Source organism: Asterias amurensis, chromosome 13, assembly GCF_032118995.1.
Source record: "Asterias amurensis chromosome 13, ASM3211899v1".
Classification (NCBI taxonomy): domain Eukaryota; kingdom Metazoa; phylum Echinodermata; class Asteroidea; order Forcipulatida; family Asteriidae; genus Asterias; species Asterias amurensis.
The window spans coordinates 3,376,693-3,397,797 of record NC_092660.1 but is presented as its reverse complement, the minus strand read 5'-3'; the positions used below and the strand labels follow the sequence as shown (position 1 = coordinate 3,397,797).

The 21,105-nt window shown below is 40.5% G+C and overlaps 1 protein-coding gene across 5 annotated transcripts in view; it reads left to right on the top strand.

Moving 5' to 3' along the window:
- Positions 1-21,105, top strand: part of LOC139946112 (mutS protein homolog 5-like) — a 114,042-nt gene that overhangs the window by 62,110 nt on the left and 30,827 nt on the right. For 4 of the 5 annotated variants that reach the window (XM_071943726.1, XM_071943724.1, XM_071943723.1 and 1 more), the window contains exons 8-9: positions 6,376-6,471; positions 13,929-14,050. In XM_071943726.1, the coding sequence (XP_071799827.1) occupies positions 6,376-6,471; positions 13,929-14,050 (218 nt within the window). Of the gene's footprint in view, positions 1-6,375; positions 6,472-7,262; positions 7,286-13,928; positions 14,051-21,105 lie in introns of those variants that run through there. The other variant, XM_071943728.1, reaches the window with a different exon arrangement.

Here is a 21,105-nt window from a genome sequence, read left to right as displayed (position 1 = left end):
GGATTTTTACTTTCAGAATGCCCCAAAGTTTTGAAAAATCCTGACATGGGTGGGGGAACCCTTCTGAATGTGTCATTTAATCTTCTGAAGGAAGATATATTTCTTTGGATACAAGCAACAGCGTTTAACCTTTCATTACACTGTACAGTCGTCTCATGTGAAGGCTTGGAATTATGCCCCTGGTCTTGGCCTTGATGCCTCTTCAAAAAATTCTCATAGTCTTTGAGATTTTCCAATGGAAGTGCCCCTTACAAAATGAAAATGGCATTGCCCTCTCAAAGATGAAAAAGCAGTCCTGCATTTTGTACTAGATAATAAGACAGCCCCTTTCTTCTCACAGTCCAGCCCGGTTTGATAATTCAACACCCAAACAAACTTTAATTATAATGGCTAGTCTGAACTCCCATGAAGCTGAAGGCGGCTTAGCCAGCTAATCAAATTATGATGTTACTGAACAGATCACCGCGTACGTTGTGCAGACTCCGTGAATCCAATTGTTTAATTGAAATCGACCTCTGCATCTCCGTCAGTTTTACTTCATCTACTACCACACCCCAAGAACACCACTCGGAATTCCTGGTTACGCCATCCACCCAACCTTTGCGTTCTCTTTCCAACATCCATGCATTAAGGAAACATCAATTAAATACATCTTAAATAATGACCTTGATTGATTTAAACCGCGTTAGCCAAGCTCATTTTGTGGTCAATTGAGCCCCAATTAACATTCTGACAAACGTAGGAGTAAGTTTCTTGTAGATGTTGCTTTTCAGAGAAAGAGAAAAGGTTGTCTCTTTCGTGAGGTAAGGAAAAGTTCATGAATTGGAGAGGATATTTTGAAAGTTGTTGGATGATGACAGAGTGCAGAACCGTGATGGTGCCAGTACAAACGCTGGATTTTGTTTTTGGAAGGTTGTGCAACTTTCCTGTTGTAATGGGTACTTCCACTAGAAAATAGTAACACCTCAGGGAATTAAGCTTGGCAAAAATGCTTTTGATTAGTGATTTCTAGGGATGGGTGAGGGGTTTTTGAAGGGTCTTTATGTGAATGCTTAATCCTAATCCTCTAATCCGGCAGGTAGGTGACTGGATTATGCATTTGATAATACAAGAATGGAGTTTGGCACACTACCGAGTATGTCATGAGAAAGATATTTTGCTATAGGGTCATCGCAGATTTAAAAAAATATAGGTAGACTAACCAGCAATGACTGCCATTTAGACAAGTTTTAATACCGCTTGTTATTGTACTTGTATTTAAAAAACAAATGTCTAGTATCATCCTTAAATCATCAAAGCGAATTTCCCCGAAGTATTTCCTCACCTCTGCTCCCACTACTCCCAAATCCTTATACAATTATATGTATGATTTTTCATCTTTGCTAAAAGAACATTTTTCAGGACTGAGGGCTGTAGGCCCAAATAACAATTGCTTGCAAATCTTATCCAAGTCCAATCAATTTAGTGTGGAGTGGCATGAAGAGACTAAAGAAATTGGAGGATTGAGGTCGTGGAAGCAATAAGGCCTGAGAGTTAAGGTTTAGCTGCATGTATTTAGGTAGAAGACCATTACCGCCAACTTGAACTTACTTTATATTGGCACAAAACAATGTCACTAAACTTCACACTGTACTTGCAAATAGTCTGTCCCTCTTTTGCATAGTGTAAGGCCATGTCCAAATTAATGGTTATTGCTATGGCTGCAAAGTCATATAGATAAGTATAAAGACATCTTTAGCAACACCCTTGGCAACAGTCGTAGCCGTAGCTGCAGCTGCCAACTCAGGTACAGCCAAAGCATCAGTGTTTCTATAGTTACTTCCCACAGGAAACGTGACCAAATGACCATAATACAATTAACTTTAAGACTCTTCATGTAGAGTATTGAGTACTTTCAAAAATTGATAGAGGGTTTTTGTATACTGTTAATGGCTTGACCAATATTAGCTCAAGTCCAAACGTTTTTTTTTTTGGTTGTTGATGCTACTACAAGCCTGTTTACAGACCTTAGGATAACTAGGTACGACAGGCATCGCTCTCTTAAAAATAAAAAAGTACAATGGCTGGCAAGCATGTTGAGATTTGGAAAGCCGAGAGAACCTGCTCTGTCATTTCCAAGAGTGTGTTATCAGTCACCCCACTGCATGTATGCCAGCAACAGGCCTCGTCCTTGGTTGTGTATGTTATGTGTGTATGAGAAGTGACGCTGGATTTAACTGGTGACCAACTGTTGCTCATCAGCTGGCCTCTTATGTCACGCTTGTATGATGACACACCAGTCATACAGTGCAACGGGGTCACGTTCCTGGGTTTTTTTTTAAGTCTTGAAGAACCATATTTGTTTCCATATGTATATACATATACTTGAAGAAACATATTTTTGTTTTTTTCCTGGATTGTTCAAGGTTCAGGTCCAAACCAAGGACTTGGAGGTCTGATGTTTCATTTTTAGTCCGCTTTTTTTTATGGGGGAGGACACAGTTATGGGGGTGACTTTTGAACTTTGAGGCAAAGAAAGGCAGGTATATTTGAGTAAATTACCAAAACTGTCAAAGTCTTGACTCCAATATGGTCAAAAATAGACACTTTTGATGTGATTATATTATGTTGTTTTGTGTTGAAGCAGACTTTTGGGAGCTGTATATAATCAATCATTCTGGTTTTAAGTTCCAGTTTAACAAAAAAGAAAGAAAAACACACCTTTTTGACCTAATCTGGATATTATTAACAAAGTTAGCAGGTGCTTGTCAGACTAAGACTGACTGCTTTAAGGTCCAAAACAAAAACTCCAGATAACTTTTGGGAAATGAGTCTTCTTCTTTAAGTCATAGCCCAACTTCCGAGGAAGTTACTGGGACGCAATGTCTTAAGAAATTAACAAGCGTAGAGGTGTTTTTCAAGTTTCTTTTGATTTTTGTGTCATTGAATGGAAATCACCATGAGTTCCTGAAGCTTAAGTTGATGATATGGATCAATGTAGTATTAACACTCGGATACAAACAGAACTCAACTGAAAATCCAAAATATCCTTACGGACTCGATACGGTCAGTGTTTTGATTACGGGGGGTTTTAGAGTACGGCATCCCCCGTGCAGACGTTGAATCATAGTACTATTTGTAGCTTCTAAACCAGGGGGCTCAGCTTATCTTCCGTCTTTCCCATAAGGGGCTCTTGCAATTATCTTGGGGTAGTCTGCACAAACGGTGTACACAGAGTTGACACACTGTGAGTGTACTTTAAGCTGGTGATCCCAATGCCAGGGTGAATTACTCCTCCAAACCCTGTGAATTGTTCGCTCCTCATTAAGGGGAGGGGAGGCGTGCGGCGGCATTACTCAACCCTTCACTAGTGATTAAGGAGAGAGAACAACGAGGTTGGAGAGTGGGTACTTACTGCTGGGGTGACAAGTGGAGCAGATGGGAGGATGTCCTTGTTTTCCTATAAGGGTATCATGATTCAACTTGAATGTAACATCGGTAACTTGAGCTTCAAGAAAAAAAAAAGTCTCATCGAGCGGCTCTGATATCTCGACAATGGGTGGCATTTACTGGGGGTGTTAAAAGCAATAGTGTGATACTTGTATTGGTGGAGCTTGATCAGTAGGGAAAATGAAAATTTGATCAAAATATTAGTGAGGTTTTTACACAAGTGACTGAAATACATTGTGTAAGTACTCAGACTTGGCCTCATTCAACATGATAGCATTTTAACAATAATCAACTCTGCTGTATTGTACTTTCATCTTTAAATTAAAATTCACTGTTTCCTAATCAGGGGGGTGTACAAGAATGTCAAATTTACATGCTAGGTTCTATAAGTGAAACCATGATCCAAACTGTGTTGGTGTCACTTTTTAAAAGAAATTATAGTCTCTGTACAATAATCACGATCAGAAATATAGAGGTGTGGACACAATTAAGCTTTGTCTTCCCTTCCCCTTCTGAACATTTCAAGTCTTGAGGGCACAGGGAGAACTATGAAAACTGTGGACCAGTTAAGCAATTTCCATAAAAGGTTAAGCATAACTACGTTGAGCATTATAACCACAGTCCGAGGTGCTATTGCTTGTTATTTACCTGTATTTTTTTAAAGGACAAATCTGTGATAACCCTATAACCTGATATCGATCTCATATAATGGTATACTCTGACTGTGTGTGTGTCACATTGCTTGTATCATCAATAGGCACAACCCCATCATTTACCTGCCATACTAATAGGGTCATCATCCAGGTAGTGATCACTTCACCTATCTGTCAGTTGCCCTAACACTCCGATTAGGAAATATCCCCCTTCCTACATCTTCTCATCTTCCTCACCATCTAGCCGCTAATGAGTCATAGGGGTGACCCTCGATGAGTCCGGTAAGGTATACCCACTTTACAGTTAGCCCATCGGGGTAGGTCCACTGGGGTAAGTCCACCCGTTAGGTTTGTAGGAGGAACCTCTGGTGTTCAGTAAACAGACCACAGATCCTTCCTGTGTGGTCAATCAGAGCTCCTCTCGGTCACACCGTCTCCTGGGTAGCCCACCGGGGTAGGATCACCTGGGTAGCCCACCGGGTACAGTGTAGGTCCACGGGGGTAGGTCCACCGGGGTAAGTCCACCCGGTAGCCCTTGTAGGGTGAACCTCTGGTGTTCAGTAAACAGACCACAGATCCTTCCTCTATGGTCAATCAGAGCTCCTCTCGGTCACACTCCTGGGTTTTCCCCCCTTTCTCCTGACTGGAGCCTTGGAAGATAGCCTTGACACGTTTGTCCCCTTGTCTGGGGACCAGAGGAGTCTAGAGTAACACCCGCTCTCAAACCTGGATAAAACATACAGAACACTGGCACCTTACATATTATGATAATTGTAACATTTTATGTCACTTATTTTAAAGGTTCAGTGTGCATTCCTATTGTGTTTTCGTTTGATATATTTTTATAGAAATAGACAGTTTTAAAACAGCATCATTCAATTAGGTTTTAAAAAAAAAAATTACGAGAGCCTTTTAGGCTTTTCGAAAAAGAATTTAGAACATAAAATTATTCACCAACAATTAGTGACATTTCATTTAAGGCATTCGTGACTGAACTTTCATTTGGAGCAAATACTTTTTGCATGACAACTGTACCATGCCCCAAACAATTTAGAATAACCAAAGAGTTTCTTGTGAAATCTGTAAGTTGGCACTGTGAAGCGAGGCTTTCTCCCTTCACCAAGCCACCTGGCTTGAAGCCACAGCCGACCCTCTCATCTCCACTTCAGAGAATCATCAAGGACCCTTAAAAGCACCCACGCGTCTCAGTCATCAGTCACGCAAGCTAAAACCACAAACATGATCGAGGTGATCTCACATCCAAGTACCGATTGCGGTTAACATCCCACAGGTTCATCTGATATCCCCTCCCCCTCCCCCTCGCCCCCCTCTCCTACTCAATAGTAGAAACAAAGAACTTTTTACATGTACAAAACAAAAAATCGAACCACACACAGCCATTCAGGATTCTGAATTTATCAAATAAATTCATTGTAATTGCTCAATAATAAAGAATTTGTACAAACAAAATTAAACTACACACAGCCATTTCTGGATTCGGAATTTGTCTAAGGATTTCATTATAACTCTTGTTGCAGATATGGAAGTATTTATACAAAATAGATCTTTATAATCCCAATATAGCCCTGCATACATGTACCTACATTTAGAAGAAAAGTATGTGCACTTAAGGATACCCTTCAAATGTAAAAGGCCCTAATATAAGAACTGCTCATCTATTTGGGTGTTTGCCCGGTTGTATAATGTGCTTAGTAAGCACGAGTATGTTTTGATCAGGGTGTTTTTAACGGCGATTTACAACATTGTTCTCCCCCCCCTACCAAACTAACAGACCTTGTTATAGTTTTCTCATTAATTTTATTACTCCCCAATTTCATGGCTCTGCTTACCGTAAGTATGAAATTGGGCCCGGCTTAGCCTGGGCCAAGTTTCGTAGAGCTGCTTAAGCACAAAATTTTGCTTAAGCAAAGAAATCCTTGCTTAGTAAAATCAGATTACCAGCCAAGACTCCACTCAATTGTTATGCTAAGTTAACAACAGCTAAATACCAGTCACATGCAATGTATAAGGCATGAAATTTTTTAACATGTGAAAAATAAGAGAGCTATTTTCGTGGTTAAGCAAATTTTTGGCTTAAGCAGCTCTATGAAATTGGCCTCAGGTCATCCACAGTTTAGACCCCATTTAAACTTGATCTCATTGTTCTTTCATTTTATTCTTCCTTCCTAAGGTACTATTCTATCAGTTTAGGCTGGCCATCTGGAGTCCAGACCCTGTTTGAGTTTAGTGCATTTGATCTCATTGTTCTATCACTCTCATTCTTCTTCCCAAGGTACCAGTCCAGCTTTGTCTGGTCATCCAGAGATGAATCCAAGCATAACAGGAGATCGTGAAGGAGACCTCCAGTTCCTACCAAGCATTGATTACAGTAAGTTTCTATTGCCTGTATCTGATGGTTCATCTGTCCATCCTGAGCCTGGAGGCCAGGGGCCCAGAGCCCAGAGCCTACCCTCTTGTCTCCTCTAGTTCCTACCAAGCATTGATTACAGTAAGTTTCTATTGCCTGTATCTGATGGTTCATCTGTCCATCCTGAGCGTGGAGGCCAGGGGCCCAAAGCCCAGAGCCTACCCTCTTGTCTCCTCTAGTTCCTACCAAGCGTTGATTACAGTAAGTTTTGGTTGCCTGTATCTCATTGTTCATCTGTCCTCTCTGGAGCCTGGAGGCCAGGGGCCCAAAGCCCAGAGCCTACCCTCTTGTCTCCTCCAGTTCCTACCAAGCGTTGATTACAGTAAGATTCTGTTGCCTGTATCTCATGTTCATCTGTCCTCTCTGGAGGCCAGGAGCCTGGAGGCCAGGAGCCTGGAGGCCAGGAGCCTTGAGGCCAGGGGCCCAGAGCCTACCCTCTTGTCTCCTCCAGTTCCTACCAAGCGTTGATTACAGTAAGATTCTGTTGCCTGTATCTCATGTTCATCTGTCCTCTCTGGAGGCCAGGAGCCTGGAGGCCAGGAGCCTGGAGGCCAGGAGCCTTGAGGCCAGGGGCCCAGAGCCTACCCTCTTGTCTCCTCCAGTTCCTACCAAGCGTTGATTTTAGTAAGTTTCTATTGCCTGTATCTCATGTTCATCTGTCCTCTCTGGAGGCCAGGAGCCTGAAGGCCAGGAGCCTGGAGGCCAGGAGCCTTGAGGCCAGGGGCCCAGAGCCTACCCTCTTGTCTCCTCCAGTTCCTACCAAGCATTGATTACAGTAAGTTTCGGTTGCCTGTATCTCATTGTTCCTCTCTGGAGCCTGGAGGCCAGTAGCCTGGAGGCCAGGAGCCTGGAGGCCAGGGGCCCAAAGCCCAGAGCCTACCATCTTGTCTCCTTGCAGCTGGTGTGTCCATTGTCTTATCATTGAAACCAATCTGTCGGGTGGGGGATGCTTATTCCTGTTAATATCATAATTTGGACGCTAACATTTAGCAGTCAGGTGTCTGGAGCAACAGTGTTGTGTCCACTTGGCATTTTTTTGGTGGAAATACAGCTAGACTGTAAACCATCTGTATAATTTGTTATCAGATTTTGTGTCGGCAATGACTGCAGAATTTGTTGTACAAGTATTGCATTTTGGTGCAGTAGTTGGGGCAGTTGCTATGTTACAAACACCCTCTATAAGTTAACCCATGGAAAAATTGATCAAATGATACTTGCAAGTGCCCGATTGTCAAGAAAACTACAATAATTATGCTAACTGTAATCACATTTATGGCCCAGGAAGTTGGACTTTGCATAATACCAGGGATGAGATTGTTCAGACCTTTGGCTTAATTCAGACTTTTTATTTCGGCTTGGTGAAGAAAATCAGACAATATTTTTTTTCCACAAATAAAGGAATCCTTCTCATTTGTCTACTTCTCTGGTGCTTTGAACACTGTTTCCAAAAGCTGCTTGGAATCTGTAATCCAAGGGGCTACCAAACAGTAGAAATGGCATCATTTCAACATACCTTTGAAATTGTGTCCAAGTTTCAGACTTTTTTTTGTTAGTAATGACTCTCACCCCTGATAATACTAACTTGCACAGTCTGTAACCACTCAAACTCAAACTGCATTAAATTTGGACTCGTAGGACTTAAATTTTGTTCTAGCAGTTTTCCTCTGGTTAGGGGCAGTTCTATGTGGAAAATTTATATTTGTGTATGTTTGGCACATCAATTGCTGTGAGTGCCTTGGTTTATATCCAGGCCTGGACTCAAAAACATAGCTTTAAAACTGTAATGAATGTTATCACTAAAGATATGAAACAGATTGTTGAGCACTTAATCCTTTATATATCCTGTTTTAAGATGTAGGTCTAGTTCATCAAGGCCAAGGCAATCCCCAAAGACTTCTACTGCTCATCCTCTATCCCTAGATCTCCCTCGTCGGTATTCATAAAACTTGCCAGACCCAATCTGTATTTAAACGCCGAGTCTCTATTGGAAAAATACATGACCCATTTTCCTAAGGGTAGTTATTTTTTAAAGCAAATTTTGATGCTTACATTAGCAGTCAACTGTGTGTAATAACTTTGCATTACAAAAAGTATACCTTTCAAAACTAACCTGAAAAAGTAAATTTATTTCACAAGTTGACAGTGTTTTTCTTCTTTTTTTTTTTTGGGGGGGGGGGGGAGAAATTGCTGTAAGTAGCTGGTAAGTACAACAAAAACATGCTTACCAGAATAAGGTTATCATCCCAAAGTACCATCTCACATCTGTCATCTAGTGTGACTGGTATCCTGCTCAATTTTTCTTAGCAGAAAGTTGTTTAGCAAGATTCATTTGCTTAAGCAGCTCTATGAAATTGGTCCATAGGGCATATCATGGAGCTGCCAACAAAGTTTTGTTCAGCAAAAATTACCAGAAAATCAGTTACTAATTTTAAAGGTAATCTTGTTCTAGTCAACTAAATTGTTTTGAAGTTAGTAAGTTTTTCTGCGTAAACAACTCTGTAAAATTTGGCTTAGAGCTCAACTTTGTTAAGTGCAAATTTGATAAGCACATAGCAATCTTGCTAAGCAGTAATACCAAAAGCAATGTCATTTGATTATTTTGCTTAGTTGATGAATTTCCTCAGCAATATTTTCTGCTTAAAATCCTGTTGTGTAGGATTGGACAATTTTGTAAAGGGTGATAACAATCTAGAGAAGGTTGGGTAAAGTATAAATCTTAGGTTCTAGGATGTTTTTGCTGTTGTTGATGTTTTGTGTATACATTTTACACAAAACTAATCGTTAGAGAGATTTTTCTCAAAAACAGGATGATACTTTTTTGTTGAGGAACTTTTATGATTTACTGCTTGAAAACAAGGGTTTCTCTAAAAAAGGAGATGTATAAGGTGACCTTGTTGACAGGAAGGTAAGAGAGCTTCTTTCATGTGTACGGAATTACTCAGTAGATAACAAGTTGTCATGTCTGGTAATACTTATTTTTCTGTAAGTTGTTTGTGCGACCCAAGTTCCCGAGGTGAAAAGCAGATCTCTTTTGCCTTGATTATTGGCACTGGGGTCGATTTCACAAAGAGTTAGGACTAGTCCTAACTTAGGACTAGTCCTAGGAGATATACAAATTGCATGGTTAGTCCTAAGTTAGGACGAGTAACTGGTCCTAACTCAAGATAAGACTAGTTCTAACTCTTTGTGAAATCCACCCCTGGTCTGTTGCGAACAGGGACCAGCTCTGCCATCTCTTGTCGTTAATTTAGTTGAGGACTTAATGTGACCGAATTTGTCATCAGAACACTCATCGTGGAGTATCTGGGTTTTGTCAACGGCGGTCAAGTTTCAAGGTCGGATAGTGATAACTGTTGCTAGTATAATTGATACAGTTGTCGTTGGGTAGCAGGATCGAGACTGCATGAGCTTTGATAGATATCTCTAATTACCCGTCCTGAGATCAGTCATAAATGTATTCTTGGATCGCCGCCGAGCGGTCAAGCTGCAAGGGTCAAGAAGTAGATTGACTCTTCTCAATAGTTTAATCAGGGATGAGATTGTTAAGACTTTTCGCTGAATTCAGACTTTTTATGTCGGCCTGGTGAAGAAAATCAGATAAATTTTTTTTCAACAAATAAAGAAATCCTGCTCATTGGTCTACTTCTCAAGTGTTTTGGATACTGTTTCCAAAAGCCCCTTGAAATCTATAACGCCAGGGGTTACCATTCGGTAGAAATGCCATCATTTCAAAATACCTTTGAATTTGTATCAAAGTTTCAGACTTTTTTATATGACTCTCACCCCTGTATAATGGCTACAGTTGTTGCTCAGGTGTTCATTTACTGCTTGGGCTTCTTCCGTGGTTGAGTGATTTGATCGATGACTTAATTTGTCAGAAGGTGCTGTCACCATTCATGAGAAGAAGAAAAAAGTATAAATATTCTTTTCATAATTCACAGGTAAGCTGCCTTTGGGGAACTAGGGTTTGCTGCCGTGCTTGTGAGTTTGATTGATGGGATTGTTGCCTTGATTGATGGGATCATTTAGTATGATGTTCCATTTATGTACAGTCACCAGTTTGGTTCATCTATATATTTTTTAAAGTCAAGGTTATTCAGAGTCAATTCATCTGAGAAGGCCTGGATACAAAAGTGGGATAACTTGGCTTAGTTTGACTTGATTGATTGCCCTTGTAATTATGAAGTGTCAGAAAGCAATCCGAATCAACCAATACCTGCCAAATCAAACCATGTTATCGACCGACTGGAATTTGCTTTAAAGGCAAGAGTTTGAAATTTACATGCATCTCAAATGAGCGTGTGCATTGGGGGGGGGGGGGTCACGGCTCCCCAGTTAACTGGCCGAGATTTTGTTAAAAGGGTGTACGGTGCTTCTACTAGAAGGTGACTCAAGATTTGTAATCATTACCGACTTACAATAGGGGTTGCTAACTTGGAAAGCTTTTTTAAATCTTGCAAAATGTGTGGCAGCAAATCCAATTACACGAAGTCGTATTAACGAGGGGTGAATTCCCCTGGTCCATTCCCTAATGGCTCTACTCCACTGAATCACAGGACAAGAGTGTTTATTGAATTTGTCGCTGAAAACGAAAATTCTTCCCTGTATCATGGTGACCAATTTGTACCTTTTATTAAACTAGGGTAACTGCGTCTTTGGTTAAGAGATTATCAGAAAGTTTTGTTATTTGTAACTTCAATCATTTTCCTGCAGATCAGCTTAAAGACACTGGACACTGGTAATTGTCAAAGACCAGTCTCCTCATTTGGTGTATCTCAACATATGCACAAAATAACAAACCTGTGAAAATTTGAACTCGATTGGTCCTATAAGTTGGGAGATAATATTGGAAGAAAAAACACTCTTGTCACACGAAGTTGTGTGCTTTCAGATGCTTGATTTCAGAACCTCAAAATCTAATATTTTCACAGGTTTGTTATTTTATGCATATGTTGAGATACACCAAGTGAGAGGACTGATCTTTGGCAATTACCAAAGGTGTCCAATGTCTTTAAGCAAGACACTTAACTTCATTCTTCAGATCTGACATACACTGTAGAGCCAATGGTCCTGTGTATTGATCCTGTTTCTGGCACTGGCTGCTGAATGTGCCGCAGCATCTTGTATCTTATAAGGTTCTACATAAATGGGTCTCATAATTCAAAACACTTAATAAAACCTGTCTTGAAAAATAGCAATAAGACAGCAATGAGACGCCTATAGATAAAAGCGCTGTATGAAAACCTAGTTATTAATTCAGTCACTGACCCTTTTTATTTGCAGAACTCCCCCCCCCCCCCCCCCCCCCCCCCCCCCCCCGGCAATGTAGGGTTTATAACTCGTGTCTTTCTCTTCAAGTATTTTATGACCTTCACCCTCCTTCTTCAGGCTTAGCATGCAACTCCACAGGGACATCTTGGGTCTCCGTTCTCTAGAGACCCGTTTTTTTTTTTTGCTGGCATTGTCAAGGATGGTTGAAATGAAGAAATGACTGACGCACATCAGTAACCGTCTTAATGTCTAATTCCTGTTAAATTTGTGGGGAACCTGTTGAGATCACACTGAAGATGATGGAGAGAAATCACAACATGGAACTCAGCATCGATCGGCTAATGTGAGCACGTACTGTAGGCCTGGAGTTCCGCATCAATTAGGATGATGGCAATGGACTAAGACAAAGTAAATACTGAACAGAGTTCTGGGTGCGTACATACATTCGCTCCTTCATCCAATCCCTCAATAAACCCTTTGTATAAGACGTCACTAGTCCAAAAGAGTGCCCTCACTGATGTCATTGAAGACCTATCATTGGCTTAGAGTTGTGCATGTCTCCATTGTTTGACCTCGGCGGTAGCAGATGCAAGGGGTCTATTTTCTTGCAAATCAAGAGAACATTCTAATGCCATTTTTTCCTGTAATTCCCCCCCCCCCCCCCAAAAAAGGTTTTTCACTTAAAATTTCTTTGAGCTTCAAATAGTCATGGAAGAAGTGAAGCAGTCTTAAATGGTAATGTAGCAAGAAATAGTGCACATTGTGGATAAGCTTGTAGCCTCTTGTATTTATTGTGATGCACAGAGTCTGTAAGCCTCCTGATCATGTTTTATTCCCAACTATTCACAGGATTTTCACAGAATCTCCTTGAGGCTTCATATTTTCTGTGAAGCAGTTGCAAAAGGCAGAAAGATTATTCCTCATCGTGTACAAACCTGTACCTAAATATATGGGAGAATCCGGGTTTACATTTAAAGACACTGGACACGTCTTTTGGTAATGATCAGTGAATGAAAAGACACCATCTCTGATATCAGATCATAATCCTAATGCAATTTCAAATATTATCGTTTTCTATTCAAATTGCTCTCCTGTGGTTAGGAGTTTGCAAAAACATAAGGGTTCCAAGAAATATTCAATCAAACGTGTTGCCTTAAATTATCAAGCAACATATTAAACCAATTTAGCAATATGCACCTGTGTGGCCATATGCAGGTATCACACATGCCACTAATTTATCCACATCTGACTCCTGAAGAGGTCATCGGATCCATAAATTTATTTCATAATGAAGACCATTCCGCTTTGAATGGATTAAAGCCTTCCAAGGTATCAGTTTTTATTCAAGGCAATCATCTTTTATATAAGATTCACAAGAGTCAAGGGTTATATAAGTAGGATTTGAAACTTTGCATGGTGGAGATGAGATATAAGGGTTATATAGTTTTATTATCGTAATTTTTGCTTTTTGCACTTACATGTAGTACAGGTTTTCTCCCTCAGGATTTAATGCATGTTTAATTTGGAGTTTTGTGTTGTGGTCTCATCAAGACCCGAGTCTAATCTCACGGCTCTGTTACCACAGAATTCTTCATTACAATAGTGCCTGTCAGGCACATTATTCTATGGGCTGTACTGTCAAGTTTCCATGGTAAGAAGCAGAGCCATGATGTTGGGCCCAGGTCTTTGTCTCAAAACCATCTCAAGATCTTTTGAAATCTTGGACTCAGTCTGGGATGGGAGGTGGTAGTCTCTATTCCGGAAGGCTTGGTCTTACACTCTTGAAAGGGCTTAGCCTCAGTCTGGGGTGCTAAGGTATTGGTCATCAATGTAGATTTTAGGTCTTGGACTAACTGGTCTCAACTGCAACACTTTTATGCAACTCTGAAGACAAATAAATGAACTCAATGTTGTGGCTTGCCTTTCAATTATGTCAGTGTTATGTATGGACATGGACACATCAATGAGGTTTGAAAAACTGCGACTTCATTTTACTTTTTATTTGACACTATAAAACATAACTTTTTAAAAAATTTTATTGAACACATAACCCCTAAAATCACTTGCCTATCGTTTTGAAAGAAAAGTTTGTTTCTTTGTTAGATATTGACAAGGTATTCACACGATGTCTCTTGATGTATTTTCAGCCCTGGAGGTTTGCAAGCGTCGTATCCTGGCCATGAATCTACCAAGTGTTCCAGATCACTTCACTGAGGCAGAGAGGACCATCTTCTTCTCATCCCTCGTCCCATTTGACTCTATCTGCATGGTAAGATTGATATGTTTTGTAACCATTGCACCAATGTATTGACCCAATTCAGCTGACGTCACCATCAAATTATCTTGGATGTGCCATATTGGTGGGCAATGTCACTGTGCGTTATTTAGTTAAGTGCGCATTTTAGGCGACGCGGCGTTTACACGTAAACCTAATTGCCAACCAAAATGGTGAGCGTGGCACAGTCGCCAGGTGTGACTTACGTGCAAGGGGTCAATAAGTGGTGGTCTCTCAGTTCTGGAGAAAAATCCTCAGACTGCTCAAGATGGGATTCGAACCCCACCCCTCTCCTCCACCCCACTGCCAAGTATTACTGAGTGTAGGATGAGAAGAGGCTAGTTCAAATTAATATACAACTCACTTCTTTTCTAGTTTTAATGTTCTGTACTCTGAATGAGTGGGGTGTCATGGCTGAGCCGTCTACTCTAGTCTGTTATTCTTGCTCTGGGCCTAACTTCATACAGATGCCTTAGCCCAAAAAGTAGCTAAGCACAACAAAATAATTCTTTGCAGAATGGACTAACCGTCAAACCATTTTACATGTGTGCAATTTGTGACTGGTATCCTGCTCATTTGCTTAGTTGGAAATTGTCGAGTAGTATTCTTTGCTTGTAAGCAGCTTTATGAAATTGGGCCCTGGTGTTGTCATAGGCCCTTTTCAACAACACTGCTTCGGCTTCTTTTCCATCAGCGTTGTTGAATTTGTGTGCCTCGGTAGAGGATTGCCAACAGTCGGACATAGCTGGAGACCAAGCAAAAGCCGTGGTTTTGATAAGAGCGTTAGTGGGGGTTCAGGTCTCGATCGTGACACATCCTACTATTGTAATCAATCAAATACAAGAACGTAAACAAATAAGAAAGTATAGCTTGCACAGGAAAATTTATGAGTACATCTTGGGAGAACAATTGTTGTGTGATTACTTGATATATGTAAATATTTTGTTAGCACACCAGCAGGGATGTTAACTTGGTGTTATTTTTGAAGACCCTACCATTCATGCCATTACAAGCTACTCCTAATATATCTATCTGATATAAAGATCACTGATAGGGTCAAAGGTCAGTTTTATTATTCCATTCTTTCAAAAACATCCTCCCCTTTGCCTGGAGTCATAATTAGATGTCTTCTGTTCTTAATATCCAAATATGAATCTTTCCAGACTGCTGTGGGATCCCTTTAAGCAACGGCAGCAAAAATGCCCTTAGGTGTTCTCAGTGTCTCCTTCGGTTCCACCATGTGCCACCTCATACTTTAAACTATAATCGGAGGGCTAGGAGGGGGGGGGTGATAACAATGGAAATTTGTGAAGGAGTTATGAAGAGCATTAGGAGAGGGAGTGGTCAGTTAGTGGTGGGAATGCTTCTAGATTGGTTTGTGTGACTCAGCGACGTAAGGATCACTTTTAAGTTGGAAACAAAGTACTGGACGGGCAGTTGGTAGTTGTCAAGAAAACTAAATGATTTGTTTCGATCTAGTTATAATGATCAAACCAGTGCTGATTTTAAAGGTCATTCAAGGAAACACTGTTGAGTTGAAAAATTACAGTCAAATCCCCCCCCTTCAACATCAAAGTTAATAAAAACTTGAAACATGCCAGAACATTCCTGACAAAACATAAACCGTTTACACAAATTTGTCCAACAAGAGTGCTTTTTCTTTCATCATTTTCTTGTAACTTCGATGACCAATTGTGCCAAAATTTTCACAAGCTTGTTATTTTATGCTTATGTAGGGATACACCAAGTGAGAACACTGGTCTTTCACTCTTTGACATTTCCAAAGGTGTTCAGTGCCTTTGAAACATTGCCTTTAATAGTACCTTTAGCAGCTTTGTGGAATTGGGACTCCAGAGTTTTATTGTTGGTACTGAAACCAAGGATGCTCCATAAAGGAACTTAATTACTGTAGCTCGCAAGTAGTCTGAGGAAACCTGCATCCCACTCCAGGGGTGGATTTCACAAAGGTAGTCCTAACTTAGGACTAGTCCTTCGCAATGCTAAGAGATAGGACTGGTCCTAAGTTAGGATCAGTAACTCATCCTAACTTAGGACTGGTCCTATCTCTTAGCATTGCCTAGGACTAGTCCTAAGTTAGGACTACCTTTGTGAAATCCACCCCTGATAACTCACCATTTCCATTGGCATAAATGTTGTCATTAACCAAGTTAACATGCTACCCTGCTTTATATTCAGAGTTCAATACACAGCGTGATGTTTTCTGGCATTTTAACCTACAAGAAGAGCCAACAATATGAAGACGGTCCATGATGTTGAATTTATCTGTTAGGGGCAGCTTGGCCGGCTGTTGAGCCGTGTCGTTGTGAAGGCACAACGCGATGAAGTTCAGCTGTTGGGTTGTGTACCAAAGTGCCTTCCTTTAACATACATGATCAAAATGCTAAGAGGACAAAATAGTGTGCAAGTGTTATGTCATTGTTTGTGGGGGCATTTCATATTCCGGGTAAATCTTCCTCCTGTTGACGTTATTCACTTCTGCCCTGAGCTCAGCTAAGAATTGAATTTTTTAAACAGGTTTAATGTAAGCCCCTAAAAGTGTGAAATTGACATATGTATGCAACCTTTTTGACACGATGGTAACAATGTTAAACCGTTATTACTCATTTGAGCATCCTCCACCCCCCCCCCAAATCCAAGAAAGGATCGCACTCACACACCTCTTACAGGGGGTTGAACATTTTCTTGAAATGTTCAGACACTCTCGGTTATTATTCAAATGCATTAAGGCATTGCAGCCTTACGTCTACACAAATTTACACTGTTAAGGTGAACAACTGTTTTTATCGTCCCAAGGTGAGAGATAATACTTGACTCTACCAGCAGCTGCTGGGGGTCGCTTTCATTCGGTGAGTTCTGCCAGCAAGTGTACATCCTTGGGGCCAGATAAACTCTAGTTACATTAGGAGCTGTAATAAGTGAGGGCAGTGGGGGTATGTTGTGAGTCATTGTACGTGTGCCTTGGTGATGATTGGGACAGGATGTACCCTTGTTAAGTGAACATGCAGCCTATTAATTTAATGCATACATAAACCCCCACATTTGTCGATATGACAACCATCATGAGAGAAAAAGGAGGTGTGGGGAAGAAAGAGGGCTTGTGGTCTTGCAAGAGGGTGTAAACCTGTGAATATCTTACTGAAACGGAACTGCTTCTTACTACTGCACATATTTTTGTTATATTTTATCATGGAGCCGAAGAGAAGACTTATTTTTAGGGTGCTGTGGGCTTGATACACCTGTCATGCCTGTAGTTGAACCCAATGTGGTAAAAAGATGTCGATCTTTTCTGACTATTGGGGGGAAATTAGTCTAATGGAAACCTAATGCGAAATCCTACCTCCACTGTAATTAGAATGAGTTGCCTAGAGGTGTTTGGCTTTGGAATAGGACTACACCAGGTGTACTTAAACGGTTTCATTCACAAACTTGGACGGTGATAGAAACAGGCATGATATGCTTCCTACTTAGTGTGATTTCCGATTTTGTTTGCTCTTGAAACAATCAGAAAAACTGTGATTAAAGCCACTGGACACTATTGGTAATTACTCAAAATAATTGTTAGCATAAAAACGTACTTGGTAACGAGCGATGGAGAGCTGTTGATAGTATAAAACATTGTGAGAAACGGCTCCCTCTGAAGTAACATAGTTTTGAGAGAAAGATAATTTCTCACTCAAATTTTTAAAAGACTTCAGGCCTGAAGCCTTTCATTAGGCATCTGAAAGCACACAAGTTTGTGCAACAATGTTTTTTTTTCCTTCTATTGTTCACTTGCAACTTCGATGACCAATTAAGTCAAACATTTCACAGATGATTGAAGGCATTTATGCTTGTGTTGGGATAACACACTATCAGTAAGTGAGAATACTGGTCTTTGGCAATATTACCGAAGGTGTCCGTGCCATTAAATAGCCTTAAAAGTCCATTAAACCTAGGTCAGCCCTTGTCCCCAAAAAGACCACTTGTTTCCGCGGATAACAAATTATGCCTGTAGAAATTTTTTCTTTCTCATTGACCCTTGTTTCTGTGTTTGGGTGACGAACTGTATTCTGTCTATACCCCCACCCCTCATTTACCAATGACCAACCGCACTATTACATTTCAGTCGTTTATGACGACCAACTCGGATATCCTGGTTACGCCATGACCACCCCCTTTCCTCCTGAGGCGTTGCAACATTATACAAGCACCCAGCCGCCTATTCCCCTCCCCCTTTCTACTATTATCATCGGAAACTTGCGACTGACCAGAAATTCAGTCAACAATAATTCTATACGTAAAAAGGCTGTAGGCAATGAGGTGTGGTGATGGACTTAGTCTCCTTGTGATCCAAACCCAATTATAAGTTGCTTCTTTTGAGGTGTGTTTTTTTCATCGGCGGTGTTTGAGGTTGACCCGTACATTGCCCTCTCAAGACGTCATCAAAGCGCGCTGAGAGAAATGCTGTCACGGTTGTAGATTATGTGTGTCTGCCCGATGTCCTGTTTTATACTACAGGTCTTCTCTAGTTTTCTGACTTTGTCTCGTTTTTATTTTCCTTTTCTCTATGTCGCAAAAAAATATCTTTAATCTAAAAGTCGGGGTACTGTAACATTTATTCTTCCTGTAGGCAATCTCTATTTTTTTTGTAAAGGCATATCCTAAACCTGGGTCTGATTAATGGAAAACAAAAACGGTGATAAATAAAGTGGGGAAGTAAGGGAAATAACTTTTGCTTACTGCTTACCGACCAAATTACTGATGATATAAATGTAAAACATTTTTAAAGTCTTCTTGTTTCGAAGGCTAAAGTCTTAAAGTATTTGTTGATTGTTTGGCACTTTTTATTATACTTCCATACATAGATCACAAAACAATCTCGGAGTTGCCAATTCTCCCTGATTCTGCAGAAAGTTCCCTGCCAAAAAACAATCTTTTCATATTCTGATGAATACTATTGAAAGTCTCCATGATTATGGAAACTTTTCCGTTTTTAATAATAACTATAACCTTATTTATAACGCGCCTTTTGCCAAAGGGTACGAAGCGCCAGGTATTATTACTGCAAGGAGTGGGACGAAGTTTGAGATATAAGACCTAATCCATAGCACCATGTAATGGTTTACAAGGTGCTGTGGCGCAATCTGCTGCCAATCCAGCCAGGAACACCGGGGCGAACCCCTTCTATTTATGATAAGTGCACTGGGTTCTTTTACATGCGTTTACACAACACATGGGACCAACGGCTTTACGTCCCTTCCGAAGGACGAAGCAATGGTTAAGTGTCTTGCTTAAGGACACAAGTGTCATGGCTGGGGATTCGCGAACCCTCACTCTGCTGATCAGTAACACCAGAGTTTGAATTCGGTGCTCTTAACCACTCGGCCACGACACTTCCACATTATTATGTTGAATGTAATTCTAAATATCTCTCTGATTGTACAAAATCTGCCTGATTCCAAGAAGCAAATGTAAGCAAATCTGAGGAAACTTGTCAGACATACATGTATATGTCAGACATTGACAAGTGGCTCTGACACAACTTGTTTTCATTCTAACTTAAGACACTTAACACCTTTGCAGAATGATTAACCAGTTCAAAATGTAGGAGTCATTATCTGTAAGGTTACTTGATTGATGTGAAAGTTGAGACGTCAGGCACTTAGCAAGACGTTCGTTCATTATTGTGTAATGACTCAACACTAAGTACACGGCAGGACAATTCAAAATTTTGTAAAAAGCTTCATTGCATAGTTCAATTGTTATAGCTAGGAGTCAGTTTGAGTTTGGAAAGGAGGAGGGCCTGCTGCCTTTAGAAAAATGCACTTCCATAAGACCATCAGAATGTCTGAGGAAAGATCCTCCATTGTCTCTTAGCCTGCTGGTGTAGTGCTCCATATTATTCCCTCCTCTTTTTTGGAAAAGACGAAAGAAAAAACATGTTGCAACCAAACTGACCTGTGGTCTTTCTTCAAAGGCTCCTAAATGAAGGCTACTATATGAAAAAGACTCCTCCCCATTCTTTGCGTTCTCTTTTTCATTGGTTATCGTTTGAGTAAAAGAGAAAACCTTTATAAGCTGGTTTGATTTTTCTGATGTCGGTCTAAGTGAAGGCGTTGCATACCTTTTGTTAATCTCACCAAATTACACGGATTGTATGACTGATAGAAATGACAGCTTAATGTGGATCCAATTTCAATTTTTTTTGTTTCAGCAAAATACTTGGATTTATCGCCGCAACTTAATCAGACCAATGTGGAATTCTCAGACATTCTCTCTGTCAAGAAACTTGATTGATTAGTGGTTGGTCCAGGTTGGCACAAAATGAGTCGCCGCGTACACTTAAAAGTGGTTTTGACAGTAAGCTTCAACGGAGTAGGGGAAGAAGAAGAAAAAAAACGCCGGCTGTAAGATGGGTCAAGAAGGAAGGAGTGATTCATTGATACCATGTGATCGTGATCCAGAGAAGAGCCAACTGGTTTGACTTATGTTAAAGGAAACTTGTTTTAAGTTTTATGTCGGAATGAAAGAAAGCAAGTTAAATATTGGGCTGTGTTACGATCTGTGTGACGCCTTCTCTTGTAATGAAGGCCACAGCGGAGACTGTTCAGACAGTATTGGCTGGATTTTTTCCATAAATTGCAGGGAAGGGCATGACAGGTGACAGGGGCCAGTGAAGGCCAGGATGCAGATCCATTTGTCTGAAAGTTTGTTTAAAACGGAGCCGGAAATGGAATTTAAAATATATTTTACTTGGTTAACAATCGGGGAAGCAGACACCAAGATTATTATTAGTGATTCTTTTTCTGTGAGTCTTCTTAAGATGATTGTTTCTTTGAATGGCTTCACTTGTAGTTCTAAAAGGCCCACCTTGCTTCGTCTGCCAATGATTTTCTCTCTTCAATCCTACCCAACTTATTTTCACATTCCTTCTTTTCATCATCAACCCTCTTTTCAACTCTACATAGTTCCCTTTTGTCGTCTGTTCCCTCATCATATCTCATCCCGATTCCTACATTTATCCAACCTATTGCTATTGTACTTCCTCC